The sequence below is a fragment of the Sciurus vulgaris genome (genome assembly GCF_902686455.1).
Source record: "Sciurus vulgaris genome assembly, chromosome: 8".
In the NCBI taxonomy this organism is placed as follows: Eukaryota; Metazoa; Chordata; class Mammalia; order Rodentia; family Sciuridae; genus Sciurus; species Sciurus vulgaris.
Genome location: NC_136468.1, coordinates 135,676,218 through 135,694,881, shown reverse-complemented (window position 1 = coordinate 135,694,881; position 18,664 = coordinate 135,676,218). Strand labels below are relative to the sequence as shown.

The following is an 18,664-nucleotide window of genomic DNA, read 5'->3' as shown; positions in this document are numbered from 1 at the left end:
TCACCACCATCACCACCACCATCACCACCACCATCACCACCATCACCACCACCATCACCACCACCATCACCATCACCACCGCCACCACCACCATCACCATCACCACCACCACCACCTTCATCCTCCTTCTCACCACCACACCTGGCGGCCCCGAGAGCTGAGCAGCAGGTGTGAGCCCCACTAGCAAAGTAAAAGTGACGGAAGCAGAAGCACGAGTGAGACAGGAGAGGAGCTGGGAGAGGAGGAGGAACCCAGGGAGGCACGGCCGCCAGGGACGGAGGGACCGTAGGTCAGAAACCTGCAGCGTCACTTCGCAGCTGGGGAAACCGAGGGGAGGAAAGGATTGCCAGGACCTCGCGGTGGGTCGGGCTGGAGCCGGTGGGCCGGGCCTTTCCTTCTTCTTTTTTTTCTTGGCCAGGGCTCCACATTCTTTACCAGTCTTCACTGGACACCGTTTCGGGAAACTACATGCTTCTTCAACATCCAAACAGAAAACGCTATAAGCCTTCGAGTTTGAAACGGAGATGTACGCCTCTTAAAAATTTCTGCACACTCTATCCTATTTATCAACATACTGCCTTTGAAAAGGCCATTTGAGCTAATGACTCGATCATTATTATAACCTCCTTCATAAAAGTAATCTGCCTTGTTAGTTCTTAACCTTGGCTCCCACTGAAGTCACCCCAGGAATTTAAAATACATCGAACCGAGTTTCGCTCCCAGATACTGCAATTGATTATCTGGGATATACCTTGGGCAAGGGTGGTCGAAAATGTCTCCAGATGATTCTAATGCACAGCCCAAGTCGAGACCCGCTGTATCAGGTGACATCTCGTCCCTCCAGTCACTACTTGAAACATTCCCAAAGGTGGACGAGACAGGAAAGGCCCAGAGACCCCAGTTCGATGGAGTCTTCTTTTCCCCTTCCTCCCTCTTGAAGCCTTCCTTTCTAGAATTTGGTGACTGATGAGAACTTGGAGCAAACGTGAGCACGTGGAGGTTGGTGGAACTGGTGAAGATGGTTAACCCAAGGAAATGGGTAAAGCCAGACAAAGTCAGCTGTGGGATCATAACCTGAGTGACCACTGTCAACTCATGCATGGTTTTTAATGTAAGTACATAGATACATTCAAGGTTAGGGTCAGGAAACACCAGGACAGGCCGAGGAAATCCCCAGACATGGCAACGACAGGCAGCAAGATCCTGGATAGGATTCTTGGACTGCTACTGGGTTATCAGCAAAATCTGGATTGGAGGACCGTATGAAATTGATGCTGCTTTGATTTTGATGGTTGTGTGGTGGTGACCTGGGACACTGTCTTTTACTTAGGAAATACATTGAGACATTAAGGGGTAATTGAGAGTCAGGTCACCGTTGTCTCAGACAGTTCAGAAAAATGAAAATGTAAATCAATATCTCTCCTGATCAAGACCTGACCCAACATAAGGCCACACAGACTTGTATGTAAATGAACCAGAAAGACAGCAAGTGCCCATCCATCCATCCAAGGCGCACAACGCCGAGGCATGCAGCAATGCAGATGCGGATGCAGGGCACAGCATCTGAAGGGACAGGAAGCAGTCGCTCAGGGCTGAGGGTGGGAAGGCCTGTTTGGCGGCAAGGTAGCTTAGGGTGATGGACGCCTGCATCTTGATTGCGATTGTCTCATGACTATCCACGGCTGCCCCAGGTCATCTCACGGCACCCTGAGCGGGGTGACTTGCTGTGTGAACTGGGACCCAGCTGTCAACTCTCCCCGTTTTACTGGAACATACCGATTCCTTAAGAAGTCCCCATGCGCCTCTCCAGCCCCCACCTCCTCATTCCCCGCGCCCAGCAACCCTGGCTTTCTAGGTCCTCTGACCTAGTGACCTGGTCACTTAAAGAAGGGCCCGCAGCTTAGGATCAGGCCACGGGATGCCTTCTCTTCTGAAACAGCCACGGTGCCGCCAGAACCCGCAAGAGCCATCGGAGGTGCCGGCGTCCGCGAGCGGCCTCCTTTTTCTACCAACTCACTGTGGCCGTATCTACCCAAGTGCGCCAGCTGAGCTGGGCGACTGGATTAAGAAAGTCACCCAGCAGAGTCCAGCTCTGAGTGCCAGGCCTCTTTCTACTGTCTTGATGCTTCTACGGTCAGAGAAGAGCCACCAAAGGTCCTTGGTGACGAGGGACAGGGGTAGGGGCCTATGAGGGACAGAGGTGGAGTCTTTAGAACTCCCGCTTGGGCATTCCTCCATTGCCTATGCAGGAACCCCGGGCCTCGACAGGTCCACCAGCCTTGCCCTCTGCCCCTGCCCCCTGCCACTGCCCCCTCTCCCTCCCCTGTCCCCTGCTTCTCCCCTCTGTCCCCTGCCCCTGCCCCCTGTCCTCTGCCCCTCCCCTCTGTCCTCTGCCCCTCCCCTCTGTCCTCTGCCCCTGTCCCCTGCCCTCTGCCCCGCCCCTGCCCCTGCCCCTCGCCCTGTGGCCTGCACGTCTCTCCAGCCGCGGCTCCGCTGGAGGGAGCGGCCGGGAGCGCAGGCGACGCGCGGGCTCACCTTGGACCTGCGTCTGGTAGACGACGAAGTGGCGGGGCGTCCCGCAGCTCTCCAGCTCCTCCGCGCTGCACTTCCGCGCGCACAGCTGCTCCTCCTCCCTCTCGTGCAGCGGGAACCGCGTGGTGGGGAAGCCGCAGTGGCAGGCGGTGCCCGCGAGGGCGGCCAGCGGGTACTCCTGGGGACGGCGGGGAGGAGGAGCGGGCGCGTCACCGACCTGGGCAGATCTGCACCGCTTCGCCCGGCCCGGGGCCTCCCTGGGCTCCAGGGTCCCCGGGCCGCACGCGCGAGCGACCCTGCGGTCCTGCCCGTCTGGGTACCTGGGGGTCCTTACTCGATACCCTTCATCAACTCAGCGTTCGAAACTTGAACTTTGAAGGGAACTTGATCACTCCTACAGGAAGTGCTCGGGAGAAGTCGCGCATATTTGCAAAAACTAAATACAATCACTCAGCCCTATAGAAACAGTGAGGTACCGCCCGCCTCTGTGCCCGGCTTTCCTGGTCCGCAGATCCAGCCGACGTGGATCGAAAACGTTCAGCGAAAAATCGCACATATGTTGATAATGTGCACACAAATTTTTTCTTTGTCGTTATTCCTTAAAGTATAGAAATTATTTATATACCTTGGCACTGTGTTCGGATTGTAAGTTATCTAGAGGTGAAGATTGTTTGATTTTTGTTTTTTTGTTTTTTGGTACCAGGGGTGCTTAACCACTGAGCCACATCCCCAGCCCCCCCCCCCCTTTTTTTTTTTCACTTTTCATCTTGACACAGAGTCTTGATAAGTTGCTTAGGTCCTCACTAAGTGACCGAGGCTGGCCTTCAACTTGCAATCCTCCTGCCTCAGCCTCCCTCGCTGCTGGGATAACAGGCATGCACCATTGCATCCTGCTAGAAATGAGTTAAAGCATATGACAAGATGAGCGAGGCCCTCTGCAGAAACTCCACCATTTTACATAAGGAACTCCAGCCTCTGAGGACACGGGCATCTGTGGGACACCCTGGGGCCCCTGTCCTGCGGATACTGAGAAATGACTGTAATTAAATGCTACCTAGACGCTCTCGCCTGCCAAGACTCTGAACCTGGGGTCAGCTCATTTTTCCTGCAAAAGAGATCAGTTGAGGGATGTATTAAAGACACTTTGGCACTGAGGCGAAGCTTCCTCCTGGAGGACTTGAAAGAATTGGAAAAGAAATGTCTCTGTCGGGCAGCACGCCACAGTCAGGGCCCCTCTGTCCGACAGTGACAGGCAGCCCACGCTTGGGGGACAGCTGTGGGAGTCGGTTCTCCTCAGCCAGAAGGGAGCCCGACCTTGCATGCTGGGCCTGCGTGGACAGAACTGCCCCTGTTGCTTTATTTGTCTGGGTCCAAACTGCTTCTGAACCAGACCCGTAGCCCTGCCTTGTCCTGGGTCGCCCCGAATCCAGGAATAATCTGGTTTCAGACCCAAGTCACACCCAGAGAGCTGCGTCACCAGGTGTGGCCTCTCTCTGCCAGATGTCAAATAGGAATGGCGGTCCCTGGCTGGAGACCGGAGACAGAGCTGCTGACATGCAGGGGGTCCCCTCGGTCACCCTAAATCTCAGATCCTCCACCTTGGTGTGGGCAGTTCTGTCTCCCCAACCCTAATGGCCTCAGTGGCGCCCCTGGGGCCTCTGAGGAGAGCTGAGGAAGCAGGAAGGGGGCGGTTGGCAGGGGGCCTCCTCTCCACCCATCTCCAGCACTTCCTTCCAGTCACAGGGAAGGCCGATGGGCTCTGCCGGATGCCACGTGGCCTGGCCGCGTTGGTCTGCCACCTTTAGGTCCTCCAGGGCCCAGGGAAGCTGAGGCACTAGGCCATCAGGTTTGGAGTGGCCCCCAGCGTCCACCCCAGTGGCCATGAGCTCGGGCAGGGGCCTTTGTCAGCCGAGCCTTGGTTTTCTCATCTGTAAAATGGGGGTGAGAACTCCAAACCCGCGGCTTGGGTGGGCAGTGAACTGCAGGCCCCACGAGGGCCACAGGGAGGACAGGACACTGAGCGGCGGCCTCTGGGCCTTCCGGAGAGCTGCTCCCAGATCAGGAGCCTAAGGAGCAAGGAGCCAGGATGGTGAGGCCGGGTGGCCAGGAGTTGGGTGGTCTGAGCCCAGGAGAGGCCGCATAATGGGCTCCTCGGGCACCTCAGGTGCCAGCTCTGCGCCCAGCTCTGTGCTGGGACCCGGGGGACCTGGGAAGCGCAAGGTCCAGCTTCCTCCCTCATCTGGCCACTGCCTGGCTGGGGAGGGAGGGTTCCCAGGATCTTTGGCCGAGAAAGGGACCCGCTGTCTGGTGCCCAGAGTTCTGGACGCTGCCCGCTGCCTCTGGTGTGCCCACCAGCAGTGATGGGGACTGTCCCTGATGGGCTGTCCTTGTCCAGGCCTGGAAACCTCCTGCTCACTCTTCTACGTCCCGTTCAGATGTCCCCACCTTCCTGAGCCTTCCCTCGGAGGGAGGGAAACCCACCCCTCAGGTCCCCATCAAATGACCACCGCCCCCTCCCACGGTCCGCGACCTCGCGCATCCCAACCGGGCCGCTGCTTCACGGCCTCACGTCGGTTCCCGCAGCTCTGCTGCGCGGCTCTCTCCCCACCCCGAGCGCTGGGAGCAGGAGGTACCCTGCCTCACCTTCTCTGTGCAGAGATCCACACACTTGTCCACAGACATGTTTGGCATGGCCGCTGTCACAGGCAAGGCCAGGGAGAGGTTCTCAGGTCTGTGGAAGCATCCTCGGAATACCGCACTTCCATCTGAAGAACAGGAAAGGAAAAAGCAGGGTCAGAATGAGAAGGAGTCAGATCTCCTTGGGGGAACCACCTTCTAGAGGAAGCTCTTGGAAGTGGAGGCCCAGAGAGGGCAAGAGTCTTGCCCAAGATCACACAGCAAGTCAAAACAGAGACAGAAAGAGCAATTGCAGGATTTTTTTTGCTCTTGAACAGGCTTGTTCAGAGTCAATGTGCTCTATAACCGAGGGAATGTTCTTCTTGGGGCTGGCATCTTGCCAACAATCCAGGTCCCGAGATGAATCTCCTCCTGGGTCACTTTATCCTCAGCAGCATTGTGGTGTGCTGCTTCCTGGTTCATGGCGGCAAAGCCCCATTTGGGGAAGCCTATAGTCCATGGAGGATTCTCCTGATCCCATCTCGATCCCACACCGTGGGCAGCGTGGAAGCCGCTGCTATCTCCCCAGAGAAGTCGCCTCCTAGAAAATGTTCAGAGCCGTGGTTCGGAGCCGGGTTCCCTGGACGCAGCGCCTAAGACAGTGTTTCATTGAAGCTGTGCTCTCAGCTGGGGGCCACTTCAGCTGGACCTCCAGGAAGCTCGGGAGGGAGACCTGCCTCCAGATTTGTCCCACCTTCAGGAAAAGCAGGCTGGCCTTGGCTCCGTGTGCCGCTTCCCTCGCGGGACCTGCCCTGGCTGTGGGCGGGCTGCCTGGGGAAGGGGGCCCCTTCACAGCCCCTGGGGGTCCAGTGGCTACTTTCCAGAGCAGGGGGTGGGTGTGAGCTTCGTCTCCAGCAGTCACCGTACTAAAGGGGACCTGGGTGGGGACCCATTGCGGCTGGACCGTGAGGGCGTCCCCTGAGCTGTGCATAGAGACATCAGTAAGGTTGCTCATTTTCTAAATGAGCAAGTGAAAGATGGGAAACAACAGAGGTGTCCAACAGGGAGGGATTAGACAAATAAATTAGGTAAGGACACCAACGGCGGAATTCTATGCCTCCATTGTAAGTAATGGTGTTCAAGCTTATTTTTTATTTAAATTTTTTTTTTTTTTAGTTGTGGATGGACCTTTAATTAATTAATTTATTTATTCATTCATTTATTTATATGCAGTGCTGAGGATGGAACTCAGTGCCTCACACATGCTAGGCAAGTGCTCTACCACTGAGCCACAACCACAGCCCCTGTTAAAGGTTATTGTAACCAGGTGAAGAGGTGTTTGAGATACAACATTAAATAAAAACCAAGAATATAAAGTTTCACATAAAGTATCAGTTTTGTAAAGAAAAAAAAAAACTATCAATAGAAATCTCATGATGATGTTTCTGGAAAGTAGGTCTGATGGGTGACTTTTCTGTGTGGATTTGGCTAGCCCAAGGTGCCCAGTTGTTTGGTCCAAGTCTAGATGTGGTGGTGAAGATATGTGTGTATGTGAAGATATTGTATATATGTGAAGATATTGTGTAATTGTGTATCTACAATTATTTTGTAAGGGAGATTACTCTTGACAATATGGGTGGGCACTGTCTAATCAGTTGAAGGCCTTAAGGAGAGAAGCTGAAATTTCCTGGGGAGGAAGAAATTCAATTTCAAGACTGCAGAATGCACCCCTGCTGTGTTTCCTGGCTCTGGCCTGGTCTACCAACTCAGATTTGCTAACTCCTACTATATGTGAACCAACTCCTTAAAAATAAATCTCTTAATATGCACATATATCCACACAGCCTGTCAGTTCTATTTCAGAGAACTCAGATCCCATAGGATTAGAGGTAAATTTTCTTTCTATCTGTTGGCTCAACTCCTTTCCAACTCTTTCTACAAGGAATATGTATTTTTATGAACTAAAGACAAATAAAAAGTAAGAAGTGGCTCCTATCAAGTTCATATCATGCACATTTAAAATTAGATTCAGTTACTTCTCAGATCTCTAGTTGAACATACTTTCCCAGAAACAGCTGTCACCTAAAACATAGGACACTGTTGACATTGTGTGGATCTCAATCACAAGCACAAGAATAGGTGCCAATCATTAAGTTCCTACTATGTGCTGTTCACTCTGATGAGCACATTTTATTTTTGATACCCAGGGACACTTAACCACTGAGCCACATCTCCAGTCCCCCCTTTTTATTGAGAGACAGGGTCTCACTAAGTTGCTTAAGGTCTTGCTAAGTTGCTGAGGCTGGCCTCAAACCCGCAATCCTCCTGCCTCAGCCTCCGGAGCCCTGGGATTTCAGATGTGCACCCCTGCACCCGGCTGCTGAGCACTTTGGAAACATCGGCTGGTCCCATTCTCTTGAAGACAAGTTCATGGAGATTCACTTCACAGAGGACAGAAGCAGGACTTAGCGGAACCTAAGGAGCCACTGTTGGCAAAGCCTTACTGAGGCTCATCTCAGAGACACATGTCAGCCTGCGGAAAAAGCAAAGCCAACTGCAGAAGCCGAAGCCTCCACCTGTAAGGGATCTGGGTGTGTCCATAGGGTGCAACTGGACACTCTTTAGCACACACACAGGTGTCTATATGTTCAGAGAAAAGGATATGAAATGACTCCCTGAGAAGGTTGGGAGTGTTTACCAATGACGCTTCTAAATTTTAGCCACCAAAGACACCCGAGTGATTATTTTTACCACCTGACACCTGGCAGCCGGAAGTCCTTCACTGTGGTGCCAAATCAAACCAGAGACAGCTGATTCTGGTTAAGTGGCTAATTTCTGGAGCATGCTGTGGTGACACCAGGCAGTCATATCCTCACATTCCCTGACTCTGACCCCAGCCTGGTTTGAGAGATGCCAGGCGGGACTTCCCGTGAGCTCCCTCCAGGCCTCAGTTTCCCTACACAGATGGGAAGCAGGGGTCAGACCATCAAGGAGCCTCACACCTGCGGTGATGGAAAGATCCAGAAGATTGCAGAGCTGCCTCTGATGGCCTCGTGTCTTGGCAGTTGGAAGGCTGGACTGTCTGTCCTCCAGTTCCCAAGCAAGGAAGCGTCAGACTCAGATGCCGCGGGGAACCCTGGGCAGCCTCCCGTCTTGTGGCTGCTCCGGGGAAGCCCATTTCTGAGGCTCAGGGAGTGTGCCAGGCAGGGCACTGGGCAGGAGGGCCACAGCTGGGTGGGTGACCCTCACTTAACCAGAAAGCCCCGCGGGCTGGACGCCAGCGACGCTGGCCTGCTCCAGAACCGGCTCCCGCTCCCTGTGAACCCCGCCAGCGCTCACGGAGTGGGGCTGGTGCCAGGCTGGACCCTCCGTCTGTTCCCCAGCCCTGCGAGGAAGGGGTCTCGCCCCCCAACTCATCCTCTAAGGCGGGTCCTTCCCTGAGCCCCTCCCACCACCCAGGGGGCCTGAGACCCTCAGGTCCCAACAGAGCTGCCTGGGAAGGGGCGACTGGAGTTTGGGCACAAGGTGGGAGGTGCATCTATCCATCTGCGCATGCGGCAGGCGGGAGCTGAGTGCGCCGCAGGAGAGCCTGACTGCAACCAGGCGCCTTCGGGGGTTGGGACGTGAGGCTGAGCGTGCATCTCGCACACGCTGCTGGTGTGTGTCCCGCTGTGCACGAGCGTGTGAGCGTCAGTGTGTGTCCCTGCGTGTGTGTGTGTGTGTGCGCGTGTGTGCATGTGTGCGCGTGTGTATGTGGCAAGGGGCACTGATCCTCCCGTTAGGCCTGTGGATGCTGAACGGTGAGGATCCCAGGGAGACCCGGGGCCTCGTGGATCTCTTGGTCATCCGGGGCCTCCGGCAGGCATGTGCCCACCTACCCGCTGGTCTCCTGGCAATGGGCGTCCAGTTGTGCCGTGTGCACTTGAGGACACTTGTGCAGACACTGGGTGGTCGCCATCCTCCGTGAGCCCAGTCTCGCCACGGGGGTTGTGCATGTGGAAAGGATGACCCCAGGGGCACTCTCCGGGTTGCCTGGCAACAGTGAGCAGATTGGAGGGCTCCCCGCCTCCTGCACAGGGAGAGGCAGAGCTTCTGCCTACCTCCCCGCAACCCTGCCAGCTCAATGCCACCAGGGCTTTGGCATTTCCCAACAATCCCCTGAGCAGCTGGCACCTGGTTGGAACATGCTGTCTACTTCCCCAGGGCCACGGGCCAGGCACCGCAGGGAAGAAATGGGACCGGTGGGGACCAGCCCAGGCAGGCCCTCCCCAGGAAGCCAAGAGCACTTGGGCCCCTTACACCAGATGCCCACAGCCAGGGACAATGCTGGTGTCTGTGTAGCATGCATCTAAGATGCTCTTTGGGTCCCTTTGCTGATTTGGGTCCTCCTTACTGTTATTGGGGGTCGCTCTTGCAGCCTCTTGCAGCCATGATCTTGAGTAACTGAAGGTGCTGGGGTGTCTGTCAGGGTCCATGTGCTCCTCACCTGGGGTCCCATGGCCAAGTGCTCTGGCTTCCCCACTTCCCCCTTTCCTGGGCACCCCTTTCCTGGGCTCAGTCTGATAGGGCCACATCAGCATGCATCTTGGATGGCCTCGAGGGTCCAGCCACAATCCAGGGCCCTGGAAGGTCTGCCAGCTGGTGTCCCAGCAGAAGGCCTTGGTACTTCCTTGAACCCACAGGCTCAGGATGGGTGGTCCTGGCCACACGACAGGAAACTTATGACCGGGAGATGCCGGTTCTAGCCCGATTGGGCTTCTCCTCTCTGGAACCCTTCATTGTCACCTGTAGAACAAGAAGCTCTCGTCCGTGAAGCACCAGCTGGCAACTCCACTCCCCTCGGCTTTGACCTTGGGTAGTTTCCCCGTATCCCAGAGCCTCAGAGTGCTCACCTGTAGGATGGGAGCATGAATATGGGGTGGGCCATTCAGAGACGGACAGGAACGAGCCCTGTGAACTTGGGTATTGAGGAAGGTGCAGTCCAAGGCCCGGCTCCTTGCTTGCCGTCCTTAGAAAAGACGGGGAGAGGAGACAGGAAGACTTCGCTGTCCCGATTCTGCAGAGATTGATCACCTTTGACATTTAAGCAGCTGTTAATGAGTCCCTGAGTCCCTGCTTATTGAGGAGGGCTCACCTGAATGTCCTGAATACCAAAGGTGAGATTTTCAGAGGTCTGAAAGGGCTAGAGACCATCAGAAGCTACCACTGTGTGTCTCTTTGGTCGAGGTGTGCGCTGGGGCCAGGGGACAGTTTGGGAAGTCAATTCCAGGGTGGAGAATCTTCCTGAAGTATGCTTGGGAGGTGGGGGTGGGAAACTGTGGAGTCACAGGGGCTTCCTGACGTCCAGTGCAGGGGCTGGAGAGCCTTCTCAGCCAGCAGAGTTCTTTAGCTCGAGTCCCAGGATCCTGGGCAGCCTCTGGGAGGCTGCTTCTCTCTGCAGGTGGCTCTCAACTGCACCTTGGCGATCTGGGCACGGTGAGTAGGAAAGACAGCCCTGACCCTTGATCTTCCACTCCCCTCCTTCTGGAATACTGGTCACCTGGCTCTCCCTTTCAGGGGTGAGAAGTTCTCTTCAAAAGTGAAGTGGCCAGGGGATCCGTTGTCCTTCCCAACACTATTCTGAGGCATAAAGAAATCTGAACCTCCACAGCAGTGAGAAGATGTCTTCTCATATGCAGGGAGCTCTGGCATCCCGAAGGAAGGGCATCTGCTTAGGCCAGGCACGCACTTAGCTGTATGCCCTTGGGCAGGTGTCTTCACTTCACTGAGCCTCAGTTTTCCTCATCTGTGAATGGGTCTCATCATGTGTACCCTGCACAGCTGGGTGGAAGTCCCTGCAATGGCCTTTAGGACTGTCTGAGACTCAGCAAATGCTGTGCCGCTTCCTGTTCCTGTCTCGTCACTTGTCCATGGTATGTGAAGGTGGCTGGATCCCATTGGGGGGAACACTGTCGGAGCACCCATTCATACGCATGCCCCAGTCCAGGATGGGCTGATGGTGACCATGTGAGGGACAGACTGGACCTGCCAGGGTGTAAATCTCCCCGGGAGCCACGCTCACCTCATGGGTGGGAGCTGGGGAATCTGGCCTCTTCCCAATGCCCAGTCCTGACCACAACGGCTGTTCACTCATGCCAAGAGCATTCCATCGTATCTCAATGAATGTCTAAAACAACCTCCGAGGCTGACAATGCTTTTGTCCTGTGGTACAAAAAGCACAGGGACTGAGCAAGATCTGCTCACGTTTCCAGGTCACACAGCCAGTGGGCAGCAGAGCTGGGATTTGACCACAATCTGGTTGGACACCGCACCCTGGTTTCCCATCTCTGGGGAGCTGCCCAGCTCTAACGTGCTGGGGCTCCAGAGACCCCATGGCAACCACACATTTTCCAGAAACCCTCTCAGGCGCCATGGCAGGAGTGTGAGCTTGCAAAAGCCCGTGCCCCACATTCTGACACTGTCAGCTCTTTGGCAGGCTAGCTGGGATGGGGCGTGACCTCAGCTGCCTGGGCTTTCTACTAGCAAGTGGTGAGCAGAGCATCTGTGGACCGACTCCGTCTACTAGGGGCAGAGGAAGAACAGCCCAGAACCAGCGGCAAGTCCCTCTGAGGCCCTCTCATCTCTTTGTTCTGCAGCTTCACAAAAATGAGGGAAATGTCACTAGGCATCAGCTCAGAGGCAGGCATGGAGAGTCCTCCTTGGTTTGAAAGAGGCCACCACCCCCTGAGTAATTAGGCCAAACTCGACTGCATTAAAGATGCTGGTGACGAGGAACGGCTCGGAGCTGGAAGCTGCTCCCGGCTACCTCGCTACCCAGAATCAGTGAGAGACTGAATTACAGAGTCCGAAGTCCGAGGTGAATGCAATCTGGCTATTTTTAGACGTCCCCAAGTCTCCTGCAGGCCGTTGGAAATTCAAAGGGCTTGAATTGAGTGATTGTCAGAGTAGATGGGGGTCTTCATCAGAAAGAAGGGGCAGCAGCTGCCACAGGCTCTGTACTCAGTGCCTTCCAGACGTTATCCCACTTGGAGGTCAGAGCGGTTGTGAAAGGTGGGAAATGTTCCCATTTCACAGATGAAGCAACTGAGGCTCACTGTGGGTCTGTGGCTTGGCCAGAGCCAAGACAGCAATTCTGGCATAGGAACAAGGTCTGCAGGTTCCACTCTCAAAGTCCTCCTGCTTTCTTGAATTTGTGTTAGGAGAGAAGGAAAAAAGAACAAGTCTCCCCCACTGTGATGCAGGAGAAAATTTTTCTGTTTTCCCCTTGGCTCGATACAGGCGAATCCAAGAAGTCTCGTATGAATTATGAAATTCAGGAGGCCAAGACAAATACTGAGGGGGAGCCGAGGACTGGAAATGAGACATCTGGGTGCCCCAGCCTCCCTTCGGCTCCCTTCGCTGTGAGCGTGAAGCCCCCGCACTGCACACAATCCTCCTGACTTGCAAAAACCAAAAATGGCTCAAACTAGCACAAAATCCACCATGGAAATCCCGCAGCACGAATCAGGGATCTCTGTGTTCCCAGCCATGGTGCGAGCTTCGTAATGCCTCGTTCAAGACGCGGAAGATGGATTGCTTGCGGTCATCCGGGTTTCAGCCCCACGGAAGGGCAGTCAGCACCATGGACAGCCACCCCCGAGCCTGACAGGTAGCAGCCCAGCGTGGTTCTAAGGAACATCGCGACCCAAATCTTGCAAGAATTTCAGGCCAGTGAAGATTCTGGAAACAGCCTATGAAATCATAATGTTCACGAGTCCATCAGGTGTCCCCCTCTGGGAGGAGACCCACTCTTGCAGACACAGTTAGCAAACTACTGTGAAAAATGAACTTCAGCCAGGCATGGTGGCGCATGCCCGTCATCCCAGCGGCTCGGGAGGCTGAGGCAGGAGGATCACGAGTTCAGAACCAGCCTCAACAACTTGGCGAGGCCCTAAGCAACTCAGTGAGACCCTGTCTCTAATAAAATACAAAAAGGGGCTGGGGATTTGGCCCTGTGGTTTAGTGCTCCTAATGGGTTCAATATCCATTTTTTTTTTTTTTTTTTTTTTTTTTTTTTTAAGACTCCAATCAAGAAGGAAGAACATTTCTTGGTTCTTTTGTAACCAGGCAGAGTCCAGGTGTCCAGGAGTCTGTGTCAAGGCAGAACAGCAGGTGCCTGCAGATATTTGCTCTGCCAGCCTTTGGTGCTTTAGCTACTAAAAGCACCCTGTGGGGTCAGAAACAGGTGGGCTGGCCCCCTAGCCAGGCAGAGGCCCGGTCAGGGTAGTGTTGGGAGATCAGCAGCCTCCTTTGGATCTCCAGGGAAACTCCACTAGGAAACAGTGCTAATAACGAGTAACGACTCTGCACACAGAACCTGGCTTCTGCCATACCTATCTCCTCCAGCGCTGGCTTATTTCTCTTTCTGATGCGATACATGCTAGGGTCATGGGCCAGTGGCTTGGAAGGCACCTCTTTCTGATTTATTTATGTATAAAACAGATCCCAGGCATGGGAAGTCAGAGAAAAGACCTTGGTGGTTTCATATTGCTTAGAGTCAGGGAACAAAGCAGAAGGAGGGCCAGGGTTGGGGACAGGAGTTAAGCTGTGGCTGAGGAGTCCCCTGCCAAGAGGAGATGGGTCCCAAGTCCAATTCAAGGGGTCAGGGTGTCTACAATACTGGATTGAGTGAGCACCCCAACTGGGAGACCTGGGTTCCAGCCCATGATGGGTCCCTAAGAGGTGACATGGCTTTGGAAAAAAACCACACCTGCCAGTTCTTTCCAGAAATCACCTCTAGGTTTCTGCAGACTCCACTTCCTTTGCCTGGATCTCTCTCCCATTCCTTGGTGACTTGCCTCGAGTCTGGATATCCTCCCCCTATCCACCGAGCACAGCCTTATGCATTTTTGAGGCCCCCGTACAGGACCCCTCCTCTTTGGAGCCTCCTTGGGGGTCATTCAACCAAGCTGCTTCTGCTCTCTTGAGTCTGAGTTTCTGCAGGTGTAAAATGGAGAAACCAAGGAGGTGTCGCCAACGTGACGTGCGACCCATGGCTTTTGCTGATTCTGGATTTCTGCTCATGGTTGTAAAACACGGTTTTTCCTGTTTCCCTGAACCTCCTTAGAATGTGATTCAACCCCAATGCTGCTCCCAGAAGTCCTCTGAACTTACCCCCCGTGGTTGGACCGATACTGCTATCGGGGTGAGATGGTGCTCGGTTCCCCATCGAGCCTCCCCAGACCTGGTCCAGTGGGAGCTCATCAAATGGTCTGATTCAGGAAAGATCTCAAGACTGTTTCCAGACGCCATGTTATCAACTGTGAGCTCACCATGAGTCCCCATTGGACATATCACCAGCCATCTGTCTTCTTATCCAAGCTGCCTCCATTCAAGCCTCAGCCACGGTAGCCTCGAGGCTGACAAGGCTGGGATGGTCCTTCAGAGTCCAGCTGATGGTGCTCAGGCTGCAGATCTTGTATGGTGACAGTTCAGAGCTGGGTGGACTTTGAGAATCTAGGGCTCCACTCTCAGTAGAAATGACCATGTTCCCCACTCTTGGATGTGATGCAAAGATGCTTCTGTCAAATGCACAACTGTCCCCCAGGGCGACAGTGGCAGGCAAGCTGAGGGGTGCCACGGTATTCCTGCCAGCGTTAGGGACGGCTCCCCAGCACCCACCCAGCTATGGCAACAGAACACACCTCACCCTAACAGAGTCTAGTGACGTCTGCGTGTTGACGTGGAGATACTTCAGCTAATGGAAAAGTCTTTGATGGTTCCTGGGAGATGATCATGATATCTGTGAACTGTGAGTGTGTGTGTGTGTGTGTGTGTGCATGTGTGTATGACAGGGAGAGGGAGAGAGAAGGGGAGAGAGAGAGAGAGGAGGTCCAGATTATCCGGCCAACTGAACTGTAGCTAAGGAGGTCTGGCTAACTAAGGACAAGCACAACCCAAATCTCCTTATCTGACTCCACCTCGTCCACGGACATATTTTAAGGGCAGTAGCTACTCCCTGTAAGTCTTCCTAACTTTGAGGCCATGGCTTCAGACGGCCAAAGTGTCACTATCCACATAACATAAATATGGGCAGACAGGAGATCTGAGGTGAGCATGTGAAATCTGCCACTGAGTCAGAGACACCAAGTCACACCAGACACCCACCGGATGGCCCTCCTCCAGCGCGGATTCCACAGACCACCTCTCTCCTCCCAGCCAGGCATCAGACCTGAGTTGAGATGAGTGGCAGGGAGATGGGCAACCTGTTGGTGATGACCAGCACAGCTGCCAAGTTTGAGCCGGGCTTTGGAAATATGGGATTTGAAATACTGAACACATTATCAAGCTAGGAGGGTTTTTTTGTTTGTTTGTTTTTTGGTACTAGGGATTGAACTCAGGGGCACTTGACCCCTGAGCCACCTACCCAGCCCTATTTTGTATTTTATTTAGAGACAGGGTCTCACTGAGTTGCTTAGGGCCTCACTTTTTAGCTGAGGCTGACTTTGAAGTGGCAATCCTCCTGCTCAGCCTCCCTAGCTGCTGGGGTGACAGGCGTGTGCCACCACGTCCAGCAAGTAATGAGTTTTGTGAAATATGAAATTCACATGAATGAGGACTTTTTAGGCAGAGGTGCGAACTTTCTGCTGTATCCTGTGCCGGCAGGTCTGCATCCTAGGAGAGATCTACTGAGATCTGGCCTCGTTATTCAAAGTCTGTCCCAGCCTGGCATTGCCTCGGGCTCCTTAGAAAGGCAGAATGGCATGGGCTTGCTGACGCAGAAGCTGAACTAGGTCTCCAGGGACCTCTGAGGCATGTTCCAATTGGGGACGCACAAGCCACCGGGTCAGAGAATTTCATGGTGGAGTCTGTCACTGCCTCCGGATCAATGGTGGGATGGGGTAAGCCCAGCCCCCACTCCTTGTCAAGTCCTTTAGCTCCTTTTAAAGGCCTGAAGGTCACCTGGCACTAGACTGCGTGACCTTTGGCAAGTTCACTCTGATGCTTTCAGGTCCCTGGCTGTAAAGGGGGCTAATTAACCGTGGCTGTGACCTGAAAAGCCTGTAGGGAAGTAAACCCAAGCCCGCCCCAGGCCCAGCACAGTGCCTGACAGGTGTCTGACGGATGGTTACTAACGGTCATTCAACAGCCCTGCCCCTCAGGAACAGGGCCACGCCACGATGGGACAATGCCCCCAGAGGAGGAACTGGCTCCTGTCCTCTCCTGTCTGCCTCCTCCCCTGGGTTTGGAGACTGGTGAGTGCTTCCAACAAGACTCCAACTGGAAGCATCCGCAGGCCCCGATGTGGGCCAGGAGGGCGTGGAGGCCTCTGGGGTTGGTTTGGATCCTCCGCTGTCTGCCAGCCTCCTGACATGGAGGCTCAGACTCAGCTTCCTCATCTGTCAAATGGGAACAGCTAAACACCAGGGCCCATTTCAAGGGTCACTGTGGAGAGCAGAGGGGCTGCTCCAGGGGTCATCCTCCGAAAGGACAGAGGGTCTGCTGGCGTCACCAGGACAGTGGTGGCCATCGTCATCATCACCATCACTAGAGACAGCCAGGAAGGACAAGTTCAGGCTTTAGCTCAGCGTGGGGAGGAGGAAGCCAGGCAGGAATGAGGAGGCCCTGGCGCGAGAGGCAGGGGAGGGCAGGGGCCGTGGGGATGTTTGCAGCAGCTGGACCGAAGGCTCTGCGGAGGCCCAAGGGAGGCGGGCGGGGCGGCACCCGTCGCCTGGGGTGGTGGGGAGCCATGGAAGGCGCGGGGCAGACGCTGGGGACGGGACCTGCGGCCGCGCGGGCGGGCGGACTCACGTACACCTGCGGGCCGACTCCTGCGCCAGCTGCAGCCGGTAGACGGAGAGGCGGTTGGCGCCGCCGCACACGCTGCCCCGCTCGCCCTTGCACTCCATGTCGCACTGGGCTGCGCTCACGTTGGCCGCCTGGATCTTGTGGCCGCAGTAGCACTCGGCGCCGAACTCCAGCCCCGCGTACAGGTAACCCCTGGGGGAGGCTGCGATCAGGCGGGGCGCCCGGACCCCGACCGGGACCCCAAGCATGCCCCCCGCAGACAGGGGCCTTCGGGAGACGAGGACGCCCCAAGACCGTCAGGAGAGCCCGGGGATCCAGGAGCGGGGCTGAGGGAGAGGCCAGAAGACCCCCAAGAGGAGTCAGGGAGGCTGGGGAGTTGGGGGGCCTTGGAGGTGCGGGTAGGGGGGGACCCTGAGGACAGGGAGACCCAGAAAGGGAACAGGAGCACCCCAGGGACCACCCCTGCCCATCTCTGCCTGAGGCGTGGCCCACCCACATGACCCACCACCCATATCCACAGCGTATCCTCCTCTGCCACGTGGGACAGTCACACGCACCCAGACCCTGGTGCCCCCACCCACTCCCTTGGTCCTCCCTGTCTGGGGACAGGAGACAATCATCTCTCTATTCCAGGAAATGTCACCCAGGATTGATGCCTCCATGTCCCTAGAGGATTGGAGGCAGGGGAGGGCCAGAGCCTCACTTTCCTTGGAAGTTGGTAAAACTACCCTCCAGGCCCAGCCAAGGAAGAAATGCCTTTCGCAAAACAAAACAACCCAGACACGCTTAGATTTTTAACTTTTTTCCCCCTGTAAGCATGGAATCCTTCCCTAAAAAGGACTCTCAGTGGCTACATGGTCTAGAAACAAATGACGGTCCCTGCCTGCTGGCTCTGGTTCTGGCCCGGGGTCTGGGGAGCTGGGGAGGGGAGGGAGACAAGCTCTGCTCAGCCCCTTCGTCCATGGTGGCCTCAGAGACACGGTGGCCTCAGGAAGCAGCTTGCAAAACACGGGGCACCGGAGGCGCATCCTGTGGGGACCGTCAGCTCCCTGGATGGTATGGTCCCAGATGGAGGGACATGCCCAGCCAGACCTGTGGCCTCCACACTGGGTGGCTTGGGTCCAATGTGGCATCGCTACAGCCACCTGCTCACTGGGGCAGGTGGGGCAAGAGCAGCTTAGACAAGCTGGGCATCTTGGGCCCCGATGCCCAGCCAAATCCCAGGGCTGGCGAGCCTCCCGCATCTGCCCGCCTTGGCCTCCTGTCTCTCTCCAGCCCTGGTTCTCAGATGTCCCAGGTCCTCTCTTTTATAAAGGCCCCACTGACAGAAGCAGCAGTTTCTAAGAACAGGGCCCAGCAGCGTTAGCAATTCCAAGGCAAGAGGGACCTCATCGCTCAGAGGCCCAAAGGACGGAGGCCTGGGGGGCAGAGGACCCATCATTTCTGGGTCAGGGAAAGAACAAAGGGGCCAGGAGTCTCCTGGGTCAGGAGGGTGGAGGTTCTGAACTGTACTTACAAACCCCCAGGGCGGTGCTGCCAGCAGCTGGTACGCACTTGAGGAGGTAGCGCCTCACTGGAGGTCCTTAGGTCACTGGGGACTTGCCTTGGGAGGGAATCGTGAGGCCCAGCCCTTTCCCCTGCCTCTCATTTCCTAAAAGGTGAGTGGCTTTGATATTTCATGTGCTCCCCCTAAGATGCACCATCTCCACACAGGCCCAAAGCCACAAGG

The 18,664-nt window shown here is 55.4% G+C and overlaps 1 protein-coding gene across 1 annotated transcript in view; it reads right to left on the bottom strand.

The window, feature by feature from the left end:
- Window positions 1-18,664, bottom strand: part of WSCD2 (WSC domain containing 2) — a 50,084-nt gene that overhangs the window by 18,649 nt on the left and 12,771 nt on the right. The window contains exons 3-5 of the mRNA XM_079151354.1: window positions 16,943-17,127; window positions 5,176-5,297; window positions 2,536-2,710 (exon numbers count right to left, since the gene is read on the bottom strand). Of these exons, the coding sequence (XP_079007480.1) occupies window positions 2,536-2,710; window positions 5,176-5,297; window positions 16,943-17,127 (482 nt within the window). The remainder of the gene's footprint in view (window positions 1-2,535; window positions 2,711-5,175; window positions 5,298-16,942; window positions 17,128-18,664) is intronic.